Source organism: Rhinoderma darwinii, chromosome 3 (assembly GCF_050947455.1).
Source record: "Rhinoderma darwinii isolate aRhiDar2 chromosome 3, aRhiDar2.hap1, whole genome shotgun sequence".
Classification (NCBI taxonomy): Eukaryota; Metazoa; Chordata; class Amphibia; order Anura; family Rhinodermatidae; genus Rhinoderma; species Rhinoderma darwinii.
This window is the reverse complement of record NC_134689.1, coordinates 79121897-79135328: the sequence shown is the minus strand read 5'-3', so window position 1 is coordinate 79135328 and position 13432 is coordinate 79121897. Positions and strand designations below refer to the sequence as shown.

Sequence of the window (13432 nt, the reverse complement as noted above, 5' to 3'; positions counted from 1 at the left end):
TTTGACCTGGACACAGGCATCAATGACCATTGGTCATGAAAGGGTTAATTGGTATAGTGTTTAGCCATCCCTAGTCTTTACAGATATAAAACATTTGTCTCAGAGACATATGCACACAGTGCTGTGACCACTGTTGTATTTATTTTATCTCCGCTATCTTTTATTAGTAGAAATGGTTTAGCATCTGCTACCCTGTGCGCTAGAGTAGAATTTTGTAGAAATATTATTAGCTCAAACAACATAAGGCTATATTCACATCTGCGTCAGGGTTCCGTCGGAACGGAACCCTAACGCAGATGTGAACGAAGCCTGACACAGACAAGTCTAAGGCAAGGAAAAAAAATTAAGCATTAGTATTGAGAATTCTTAGCTGTCACACGAATATAGTCTACAAATGAGATTGTCACGCTCTATTAAGAATGCCTTTGTGCTCTGCTTGGGAACGGTCATAAAATGTCCCTTTTGCATTTTGTGACTGTGAAAATACTTACTGGAAAGACTACAATATGTAAACGGAAGGCCTTTTTGCTTTTTTCTTTCAATTAAGTCATTAAGACAGTAAATATAGAGGTGGGCGTTATAGTGATTTTCACCACATTGAGCACAAAATGGTCTACATCTCACTGGTCTTATCTTGCAGTTACTCAGTCTACAATATTATATTGAAGTCACTGTGTATATTTGCTTTGTAAAGACGGCCCGGGTGCAAGCCCTTGAATACTGATCCAATATGTAAACAAAGTATAAAATATATATATATATATATATATATATATATATATATATATATATATATGTATATATATATATAAAATTAATCTACTTTATAGTAGTAAGTGATTGAAACATCTGTAATTATGTCCATCTCGTGGTTTAACATAAGCTAAGACACATCTCTTAGCTCATGTTTTTTATAATTAAGATAAAAATAAGCAAAATATTCACTAAACAAAAAAGTGAAGACAGGCAGTTTTTAGATTAGTGTTTTGTTGTATAGTATTTTATAATTGTAAAACTATAATTACAGAGGTGCAGTTGGCTCACGTGTGAGTAAGCTATGCCAGAGCTAATGACATTACAATAAAATGATTACTTACATCTCAATAATGCCTTCTGGTAGATTGGCTGGGATTTCAGTAAGTCCTTTCCCTCGACAGTCCACCACATTGTTGCTGCAGGCACAGGCAGATGGGCAGCTCACTGCATTGGCATTGCATGATGGAGGCTCATTTTGGGATCCTGTTAAATCACAAAACAGTATAAGTAAGAACAGAAACTGTTCTAGTATCTATTCAACATTATGGACTTTATTTGAGATCATGAAAACCCTATATCCTGCAGACACTAATTCTACTTATTTTTTTTTACAATCACTGAAATCTAAGAATTATTGTATTAATCTAATCAAGATTGTATTAATTAAATTATATATATATTTTTTTTACACACACACACACACACACACACACACACACACACGTGTATATATATATATATATATATATATATATATATATACATACACACACACACACACACACACACACACACAGATATATATATATATATATACATGAACAGTCTAGAATTTTTAGGCTAGGTTAATTTTACTAGTGAGAGCTAGATTATATATATAAAAAAAAAAAAAAGAAAATCACATAGTCAAAATTATATATATTTATTTGCATTGTGCACAGAGAAATAAGTATTTGATCCCCTACCAACCATTAAGAGTTCAGCCTCCTCCAGACCAGTTACACGCTCCAAATCAACTTGGTGCCTGCATTAAAGACAGCTGTCTTAAATCTTCACCTGTATAAAAGACTCCTGTCCACAGACTCAATTAATCAGTCTGACTCTAACCTCTACAACATGGGCAAGACCAAAGAGCTTTCTAAGGATGTCAGGGACAAGATCATAGACCTGCACAAGGCTGGTATGGGCTACAAAACCATAAGTAAGACGCTGGGTGAGAAGGAGACAACTGTTGGTGCAATAGTAAGAAAATGGAAGACATACAAAATGACTGTCAATCGACATCGATCTGGGGCTCCATGCAAAATCTCACCTCGTGGGGTATCCTTGATCCTGAGGAAGGTGAGAGCTCAGCCGAAAACTACACGGGGGGAACTTGTTAATGATCTCAAGGCAGCTGGGACCACAGTCACCAAGAAAACCATTGGTAACACATTACGCCGTAATGGATTAAAATCCTGCAGTGCCCACAAGGTCCCCCTGCTCAAGAAGGCACATGTACAGGCACGTCTGAAGTTTGCAAATGAACATCTGGATGATTCTGAGAGTGATTGGGAGAAGATGCTGTGGTCAGATGAGACTAAAATTGAGCTCTTTGGCATTAACTCAACTCGCCGTGTTTGGAGGAAGAGAAATGCTGCCTATGACCCAAAGAACACCGTCCCCACTGTCAAGCATGGAGGTGGAAACATTATGTTTTGGGGGTGTTTCTCTGCTAAGGGCACAGGACTACTTCACCGCATCAATGGGAGAATGGATGGAGCCATGTACCGTCAAATCCTGAGTGACAACCTCCTTCCCTCCACCAGGACATTAAAAATGGCTCGTGGCTGGGTCTTACAGCACGACAATTACCCGAAACATACAGCCAAGGCAACAAAGGAGTGGCTCAAAAAGAAGCACATTAAGGTCATGGAGTGGCCTAGCCAGTCTTCAGACCTTAATCCCATCGAAAACTTATGGAGGGAGCTGAAGATCCGAGTTGCCAAGCGACAGCCTCGAAATCTTAATGATTTACAGATGATCTGCAAAGAGGAGTGGGCCAAAATTCCATCTAACATGTGTGCAAACCTCATCATCAACTACTAAAAATGTCTGATTGCTGTGCTTGCCAACAAGGGTTTTGCCACCAAGTATTAAGTCTTGTTTGCCAAAGGGATCAAATACTTATTTCTCTGTGCACAATGCAAATAAATATATATAATTTTGACAATGTGATATTTTTTTTATATAATCTATCTCTCACTGGTAAAATTAACCTAGCCTAAAAATTCTAGACTGTTCATGTCTTTGACAGTGGGCAAACTTACAAAATCAGCAAGGGATCAAATACTTATTTCCTTCACTGTATATATATATATATATATATATATATATATATATATATATATATAAAAGAAATAGGCAGCACTATAGTAAGGAAATAGGCAGGAATTTATTAGCCCACGTGCAAAGTTATATATATATATATATATATACACACACACACACACACACACACACACACATATATATATATATATATATGCATATAGAAGAAATCCCACAGCACTCCTGTGCTGTGGGATTTCTTCTATATTTACCCATATCCCTTGGATCGGGAGTACCTGCCTGCACCCACTACCAACTTGGAATTGAATATTGAGTGCTGCTCATTTCTGTTTGTGTATATATACATATAGGGAGAGACAGAGGGAGATAAAGACAGAGGGAGCTAGAGACAGAGGGAGATAGAGACAGAGGGAGATAGAGACAGAGGGAGATAGAGAAAGAGGGAGAGAGAGAGTCAGAGTCAGAGAGAGAGAGAGAGAGATAGAGAGAGAGCGATATTAACAGCTCAATACAGTTTTGCCAAAACATGAATATTAAAACACTACCAATGTTGGGGAATGAAAGAGCAGGGAAGTCAGGAATGTTTACATGGAAACACTATTAACCCCTTCCCGCCCAATCACGTACATTTACGTGATTAAAGCCGGTGGCTTACCGCCTTTTCACGTAACTGTACGTCATGGAGATGAAGCTGGCTCAGGAGCTGAGCCAGCGACATCACCGCCGGGTGACAGCTGTATGTTACAGCTGTCACCCTGAGGTATCGGCCAGGACCGGAACTAGCATCCGATCCGGCCGATTAACCCCTCACATGCTGCGTTCAATAGAGATCGCAGCATGTGAGGACTTTATAGCCACCGGCACCCCAGCAACGTGATCGCTGGGTTGCCGGTGGCTGCAAAGGCGATCGGAGGGCTAATACTTACCTCCCGATCAGCCTGTAACGGAATCCTCCTATGCCCCGTCGTCAGAAGCTGAGCCGGCGTCATCAGCAGTGGGTGTCCGCTGTATGTTACAGCGGACACCCCGATCTATCGCCAGGAACTGGAGCTAGCCCCGATTCCTGGCATTAACCCCTTCGATGCAGCGATCCATTGTGATCGCTGCATCCTAGAGGTTTGTAGCAAATCGGCAGCCTTGCCATGCGATGGTAAGGCTGGCGACTGCTACTATGGCAACAGGAGCCCTAACAATGGACTCCTGTCTGCCATTACGTAAGCTGATTAGGCCCCGCCCAGAGGCGGAGCCTGATCGGCTTGCTGTCAGTGAACAACTGACAGTTCCAATACATTGCACTACATAGGTAGTGCAATGTATTAGAACATCAAACAAACATTTGGACATTCAAGTCCCCTAGTGGGACTAAAAAAAAGTGTAAAAAAAGGAAAAATAAAAGTTGTAAAACATACAATAAAAGTTTCAAGTAATAAAATAAAACACAATCGCCCTTTTTCCCTTATCAAGTCATTTATTCTTGAAAAAAATAATAAAGCCATACATATTTGGTATCGCTGCGATCGTATTGACCTGAACTATAAAAATATTATGTTATTTATCCAGCGCAGTGAACGCCGTAAAAAAAAAACTCAAAAACACTGCCATAATTACTGTTTTTTTGGTCACCGTCTTCCAAAAATTGAAATAAAAAGTGATCAAAAAGTCGCATGTATCCAAAAACGGTACCTATAAAATCTATACCTCGTCTCGCAAAAAACAAACCCTCACACCGCTCCATCGACGAAAAAATTTAAAAGTTATGGCTCTCACAACATCGCGACAGAAGAAATACATTCTCTTTCCAAAAGTAATTTTATTGTGCAAAAAGTTATAAAAAAGTTCTATAAATTAGGTATCGCCGGAATCGTACTGACCCGCAGAATAAAGGTAACATGTAGTTTATAACGTACGGTGAACGCTGTATATAAAAAAAACAAGCTATGGCAGAATTGCTGTTTTTTTGTCACCTTGCCTCCAAAAAAAAAGGATAACAAGTCATCAAAAAGTCGCATGTACCCCAATATGGTACCAATAAAAGCTACAGCTCGTCCCGTAAAAAACACCCCTCATACCACTACGTCTATGAAAAAATAAAATAAGTTAAGGCTCAAATAATTCAGGAAAGAAAAATATCCAGTTGTGCCGGCCCGAGGGGAACATTTCTTCTGTTTCAAAAGGCGATGTATCAAGGCACTAAAATTAGGGAACCAGGAAGGGGAGGGCCCAAACATATCTGCTGGAAGCGAGTGTGCCCGTATTATACCAGGACAACCCTTCCCAGCAAAATTCCCCAAACTGCAAAGGTGCAGAGTGTGTAACAAAGGGGAATAAGGAAGGACGCCAGTTATCAGTGCGACACCGGCCTGTGCAGAAAGAATTGTGTCACAGCGTAACACTCGTCTATGGATCATTTTATTATATTTTTTACCTTATTATTATACCACCTGACTATGCCCCTGATGTACTCTGCCCAGCTCACATATGCCCCACATTATAAACGGAAACAAAAGTGATACTCCAAACAAAACTATTACTAAGCAAATTCCACGCTCCAAAAGCCAAATGGCGCTCCCACCGATCTGAGCCCTACAGCATGCCCAAACAGCTGTTTATGTCCACATATATGGCATTGCCATACCCGGGAGAACGCTTTTAACAATTTTTGAGGTGTGTGTCCCCAGTGGCCCAAGCTGGGCACGACATATTTGACAATGAATTGGCATATCTAGGGCAAAATTTTAATTTGTACCTTCGGCAGCGCAATCATTTATAGAAAAGACACGTGGGGTGAAAATGCTCACTACACCCCTTAATAAATGCCTTGAGGGGTGTAGTTTCCAAAATGGGGTCACTTCTCAGGGGTTTCTTTTATTTCACATCTGAGCCTCTGCAATTGTGAACCAATACTTTATATGTCGCCAAATTAGGCCTCAATTTTACATGGTACTCTTTCACTCCTGAGCCCTGTCGAATGTCCAGGCAAAAGATTAGGGCCACACGTAGGGTGCTTCTAAAACCGGGAAACATCGTATAAAAATTGATAGCTGTCTTGTTATGGTGGCACAAGCCGGGCACCACATATTGGCGTATCTAAGGAAAAATTCCCATTTTCACTCTCCCACATCGTGTGCACACGAATTTCTGCAAAACACCTGTGGGGTTAACATGCTCACTACACCCCTAGGTGAATACCTTGAGGGTGTTGTTTCCAAAATGGGGTCACTTCTGGAGGGGACTGTTTTGGTTCCACAGGGACTTTGCAAATGCAACATAGCGACCAGAAATCAAATGCAGCAAAATCTGTACACCAAAAGCAAATGGCGCTCCTTCCCTTCTGAGCCCTGCCATGTGTCTAAACAGCAGTTTATGACCACACGTGGGGTATTGCCGTACTCCAGAGAAGTTGCTTTACAAATGTTGGGGTTCTTTTTTTCCTTTATTTGTTGAGAAAATTAAAAATTTTGAGCTAAAGCTACGTCTTATTTAAGAAAAAGGATTTTTTTTATTTTCACTGCCCAATTCTAATAAAATCTATGAAACACCTGTGGGGTCAAAATGCTCACTACACCCCTAGATGGATTCCTTAAGGGGTGTAGTTTTCTCAATGGAGTCATTTTTTTGGCGTTTTCACTGTTTTGGTCCCTTAGGGGCTTTGCAAATGCGACATGGCCTCCGCAAACCATTCCTGCTAAATTTGAGCTCCAAAAGCCAAATGGCGCTCTTTCCCTTCTAAGCCTTGCCGTGGGTCCAAACAGCCATTTATGACCACATGTGGGGTATTGTTTTACTCGGGAGAAATTTTGCGGTGCTTTTTCTCCTTCAGTCCTTGTGGAAATTAGAAAAAGTTAGCTAAACCTACATTTTCTGAATGTAGATTTTAATTTTCATGGCCTACTTCCAATAATTTCTGCAAAAAACCTGCGGGGTCAAAATGCTCACTAGACCCCTAGATAATTTCCTCAAGGGGTGTAGTTTCCCAAATGGGGTCACTTTTGGTGGATTTCCACTGTTTTAGCACCGAAAGAGCCCTTCAAACCTGACATGGTGCCTAAAATATTTTCTAATAAAAAGGAGGCACAAAATCCACTAGGTGCACCTTTGCTTCGGAGGTCGGTGCTTCAGTCCATTACCACACTAGGGCCACATGTGGGGTATTTCTAAAAACTGCAGAATCTGGGCAATAGATATTGAGTTGCGTTTTTCTGGTAAAAACTTCTGTGTTACAAAAAAAATAGATTAAAAATGAATTTCTGCAAAAAAAAAATGAAATTTGAAAATTTCACCTTCACGTTGATTTAATTTCTGTGAAACATTTAAAGGGTTAAGAAACTTTCTAAATGCTGTTTTGAATACTTTGAGGGGTGAAGATTTTAAAATGGGGTGACTTTTTGGTGGTTTCTAATATATAAGGCCCTAAAAGCCGCTTCACAACTGAACTGGCCCCTGTAAAAATAGCCTTTTGAAATTTTCTTGAAAATGTGAGAAATTGCTGCTAAAGTTCTAAGCCTTGTAACGTCCTAGAAAAATAAAAGGACGTTCAAAAAAACGATGCAAATATAAAGTAGACATATGGGGGATGTTAATTAGCAACAATTTTGTGTGGTATAACTGCCTGTCTTACAAGCAGATACATTTACATTTAGAAAAATGCTAATTTTTGCAATTTTTCACAAAATTTTGGTGTTTTTCACTGATAAATATTGAATTTATCGACCAAATTTTTCCACTATCATAAAGTCCAATGTCTCACGAGAAAACAATCTCAGAATCGCTTTGATAGGTAAAAGCATTCCGGAGTTATTACCACATAAAGTGAAATATGTCAGATTTTAAAAAATGGGTCTGGTCCTGAAGGCCAAAATGAGCTTGGTCCTGAAGGGGTTAAAGAGAATCAAACTAAAGCCTCTCAAAAAACTTAGAAATGTGGTTTTAAATTAATCTGCTAATGATTCTACTGAGGTGTCCAGCAGCTCAAGTTTCCATCCGCAGTATGGATTATGTATAACGTAACAATGATGACAACACATTTATGGTTAGAAAGATAAACCAGTCCTTGTGTTCAGAATTATTTATGTAATTTATGATTACACTGGTAATTTAAATGAAACTGCAAAATCATAGATTATGTGGCATGGTCCTTATTAAAGCAAAAACTGCAATTGCTCAGACAAATTCTTAAAAAAAAATTCTCTCTCAGTCCAGCTTAGTTAACAAACCGATCAACACAAAAATCAGAAAACTGGATTCATTCTGGTTGCTTCAATCCTCTGAAGAATTTTGTATTTACCGTAATCTTTTTCTCATTATATTCAATGGGGGACACAGCATCCTGGGTATAGGCCCCTTGCCACTAGAAAGGAGGCACTCGGTAGGAAGAGTCTTGACTCTGCCCAGGAATGCCATACCCTTCCCACAGAGCAGTGTCCATGGCCCCGGGGGAAAAAAACAACCAAACGGCAGAACAACAGGTCCCATGCCTAGTGCAAACCAAAAGAGGATGGGATCTGTATCCCGCAATGAATATAACGAGAAGATGTTTTTACGGTAAGTACAAAAATCCAATTATTCAGTGGAACAAAATTTTTTTATCTGGTTTATATCATTGGGTACAGAGCACCATGGGACATTCTAAAGCAGTCCCAAGGAGTGGGAGAAAATTTAAAGAATAAAAACACAGCCATGCCTACAGCACCTTGTGACCAAGACTGGCATCAGAAGAGACCAAAATAATGAATTTGGGAAAACTTGGTGAAAGTGGGCACTGAAGCCCAGGACGCAACCTTGACGACCTTAGAAACTGAATCTTGATGCCTGACCTCCCAGAAGGCACCAAGAGCCATTTTAGAATGGGCAGTAACCTGAAGGAGAAGAACTTTACCCTTGGACCGGACTAGGATTTAAAAATCCTAGATCAAATCCAATGTAAAGTAAAATGGCGGCCTTATACGCCGCAAAATTCTTGCTTGGTCCTTCAGGAACAACAAAAGAGCATTAGAGCGCTGAAACGACAAGTGCCCAGAGAGATGCGGACAGCTGTCACGACATCAAGCCTAAGCATCGGATGAGATGGGGAAAGTCAGAAATAAGGGAGGAAGGATGGAAAATGCTGGAAAGGCACCTTATCCTTATCCTTGTAGATGACCAAAAATGGTGACTTGCAGGGCAAGATAGCCAGTTACGAAACTGAAGTGACAGCCCTCACAAAGGCAACTTTCCCAGAAGTATGTCCCGTAAGGGTCCAAAAAGAGCAGTCTGAATTGCTTCTAAAACCACCTTAAGATCCCAAGGCTCAGTAGAATGTCTAAATAGAGGAACGGCATGGATCACACCTGTAGGAAATACGTCACCTGAGAACGAAGGGCCAAAGCCCGTTGAGAAAGAAGGAATGGACAAAGTTAGAACCTGACCCTTAAAGAGGACCTGTCACTAGATTCTGGAATCTAATTTACAAATGTTGCCTTTAGCCCGCTTCTTCTGTTTTTATCTACATTTTCCTTTTCTTCCTGCTCCCCACCATTTCTGAGTAATTGTCCACAGTTGTTTTGGCGCCCAATGTGTAAATTCACTGGATGGAGCCATCTACAGCTTATAACATGCCTTGCTCAGCGTGATCTTGCGAGACCATGCTGCGAGAAGACTTCTCATTAAGCACATTTTTCATAAGCTGCCTTGTGCTGATTGTACAGCATCAGAGGCTAGGAATGTAGCTCCACCAGGGGAGATTCACTGTAGTTCACGCCTAGTTGGCTAACTACAGTGAATTTGCATATCAAACGCTAAAAGAACATGAGACAATAACTCAGGAATGGTGGGGAGCAGGAAAAAAAGAAAACCGGCGATGCTAAAAAGACGGAAGCAGGCTAAAGGTAACATGTAAATTTGATTTTAGGACCTAGGTAGTCTTTAAAAGGAAGACAATCCAAGTCCCGGGTCGAGACCTGAAGACAGGATTCTAGGTGTAGAATATATCATAAGAAAAATACTAAACTGCTAACATCTGTAAAAATAAGCATTCCAGGTCCGGTGGTACACCTTGGCTGATTGAAGCTTTCTGGACTTCAACATGGTCTGGATAACCGGTTCAGAGACCCCAGGCCCTCAGAACTTCAGATTCAACAAACACACCATTCAAAGCATCCAATGTAAAGTGCGATTAAATAGCGGACCTTGGTAAATGATTTCGAGTCAAGTTGGAAGAGGCAAGGGAGCATCCGAAAGCAAGTAGATTAGGTCGTGTACCAGGCCCGGCAAGGCCAGTTCAGCACCTCCAGGATTGCAGGAATGCCCTGGATCCTTCACCCTGGCAAGTGATCAATGTCTGGTATGCCACACTTCTGGCAAAGATGATGGAGCACCTGTGGGTGAAGCGACCACTCTCCTGGTTCCAGTTTTTCCCATCTTAGGAAGTCTGCGGCACAGTTATCCCCTGCTGGTATGTGGACCACTGACAATGCTGGTACAAGATTCTCTGTCCATAGAAGAATCTGAGAGGACTCCCACAAAACTGATAGACTCCTGGTGCCACCCTGGTGGGTTCATACAGGTAATCGCCGTGGAATCTAAACAGGTTAAGACCGGGTGACCTTGGAAAGCAGCGACAAAGATTGCTCTCAGTTCCAGAAGATTGATCTGTAAGAAGGACATTCTGCTGACCAGGTGCACTGGACCATGTGTAGGGCAAAAACAGCACCCCACACGGACAGACTGGCATCCGTTGAGATGACAAGCCACTGGAGGGGAAGGCAATTTGGTGTGAGGAGTGGAGAGGAAGGGGTAATCTCTCATACTCATCCTCTGGCATCTTAGGATGTGCACAGGGTCACCTCTTCAGTGACCTTGCGTATATAGTTGGGTAACTGGCCCTCTACATGAAGAGGGAAATTCAATGAGGGAAATTCAATGCAGAGGACTGCCTGGTTTCCCGGCAACTGCAGCCAAAAGGAGAGGAAATAAATAAATTTAATTAAAATTAAAAAAAATAGCAGCAGACCTGAGAATCAGGTCATGTCTGCCTCCTATGGACACTAGGCTAAAAACTTATTAATCCAGTGTCTTTGGGAATGGTAAGGTCTGCCTGGCTGGAGCCAAGACTTTTTCTACCTAATGTCAGCCTTATAGTGGCAAGGGCCTTTACCCATGGTGCTGTCCCGTCCCCCCCCAATAATATAAACAAGGAATTGACATCTGTGTGCAATCTATTACTTTGCAACAAAACATTTTATGCAAAAATAAAGTTGTGATCACATCCACACATTTAATCTATAAACGAGACATTTTGTAAGATTTAAAGCGACCCTCCGTCCCAGGACAAAATTATAAATGTGACGGAGTAAATTAAGTTATATTACCTGGGCCCTCTGGTTGTGCCCTTCTGCCGTGGATCAGCCGCTTTGGTGTCCTCTATGTGTAGTCCCAAAATGGCTACAGCACTTCACAGACTGAGTCAAACGCACTCCCTTTGTTTTTGGATTGGCCAGGGAAAGGAGGGTCGCTTTAAGCCTCGAAAACGCTAGTCAAAATGAACCTATCCTTTATTTTTGTGTTCATAAATCAATAGTTTAAGTGAAAATAAGAAGATTGTAACATATTACAGAAAAAAATGCTTTTTCCATGTAGCAGACTCACCCCCCCCCCCCTCAAATTTTCATACACTCATTTACCCATTGAATCGATAGAGCAGAGAGGAGACGGATTCTAAGATTCACTAAGAAATCAGGTTAAAGCTGCCTATAGTAGTCTATACAGAGAGGGGAGGGGGAGGTAGCAGGAACAGAAAGAGAGGTAGAGACGCTGCTGCAGCTTCTAGTAAGTGTTCTCTATTACCCCAGTGCTAGATTCACAGCTACACTGCTCATTACTGCTGTTTCATTTCCTCCATTCTGCTGCTGCTTCTATACAAGTCATATATTAGACCGAAATAGTGTTATTCTGCTTACGCTTTAAGAGAATTGCTAAACAGCAGGAGTAGAGATGGAAACATGCCAGGCTCCATTTAGCCTATAAAGTAAGAAATACACATGTACACATCTACTGAAATAAAGAAGTGCACATTATATTATAATAACCATGCTGTGTTTTTTTTTTAAATTACCCACCTTTTCTCACCTATGTCACCACACTGCATTTTTAGAATAGTATATAGATGCATTTAGCCTCTAAATGTCAAGAGTTTTATATGCAGATGCATTTTCTAAAAGCAGAAGTTGAAAATGAAAATTGCCAGTGGCTGACTGTACATGAAGGGGCAAGGTCTCTTGACAAAAGAAAAGAGAATTACTGAGAGCTCAGTCCCTGCTTTTGAAAAATGTCAAAGGATTCCACTGAGAGCTGGTGTCTGTGTGTTTGAATTTCCATTAGCTATAACAGATTGTAACCAATGGTCATCTCTCTTTTCATCTGTCAATATTTTGTGGACTAAATGCAAACAAAAAAAAGGAGAAAAACCATGACATATTAATTGTTTTGGCTCCATTTCTAAACACAGTTAAAAAGCCTGAAATCAGCTGTAGTGGAACTTGAGTAACACATGAATAAACATGGTTTCTGAAATGTGCATTATCACTTCTTAAACTTATGAAATCTAGCAGGAGAGGTGCTAAATGTATTTCATATACAGTCATACATATGCAATTGGTTTCACTGCTGCAGATTGGCGTGGATGGAATAGCAATCATTACACGCATATAATACTATATGGCCAGACTTTTTAGGGTATAGCACGTGGATAAGATGACCGGTACAGAAAAGTATATTGCGGAACAGTATTTTTTATTATCAGAGCCAAACAGGACTGTTAAATAAAAATGTACTTAGCTTAAAAAATATATTTCAGGATTGGTAAAAAAAAAAATATATATATATATTTGGATGAAACTCAACATGAATATATTTCGACTATTTAGATTAGTAGAGGCAAATTTTGTTAAAAAATAATTGGACTTTCTATAGTCATGCAGTTTTTAATGACCACCCTTCATGGCCTCATCCATTAATGGTCTATTTAGGCTTGATATACACACAGCGTTTTGTGGCGTTTTTAACAGCATTTTTTAATTGTTTTTTCAAGTGCGGCCACATGTTACATTAAAGTCTACAGTAAAATATAAAATGCACTACATACAACTGCGTTTTGATCTGTGGTGTTTTTCTGAATGCAGCATGCTCTGGTATGGTGTTTTTTCAGGTGTTTTTCCATAGGCTTCTCGATAGGACTTCAAAAATGTGAGAAAAAGAAGCACGTACAAAATGACACTAAATTGAAAATGCCATAGAAACCGCATGTTACAATTACGGCCAGGATCACACACATAGTTTTGAGGCAGTTTTTATGCCAGTTCTCCCTCCGTTT

The 13432-nt window shown here is 40.3% G+C and overlaps 1 protein-coding gene across 1 annotated transcript in view; it reads right to left on the bottom strand.

The window, feature by feature from the left end:
* Positions 1–13432, bottom strand: part of SLIT3 (slit guidance ligand 3) — a 761836-nt gene that overhangs the window by 194871 nt on the left and 553533 nt on the right. Inside the window, exon 9 of the mRNA XM_075856411.1 lies at positions 1098–1239. Within this exon, the coding sequence (XP_075712526.1) occupies positions 1098–1239 (142 nt within the window). The remainder of the gene's footprint in view (positions 1–1097; positions 1240–13432) is intronic.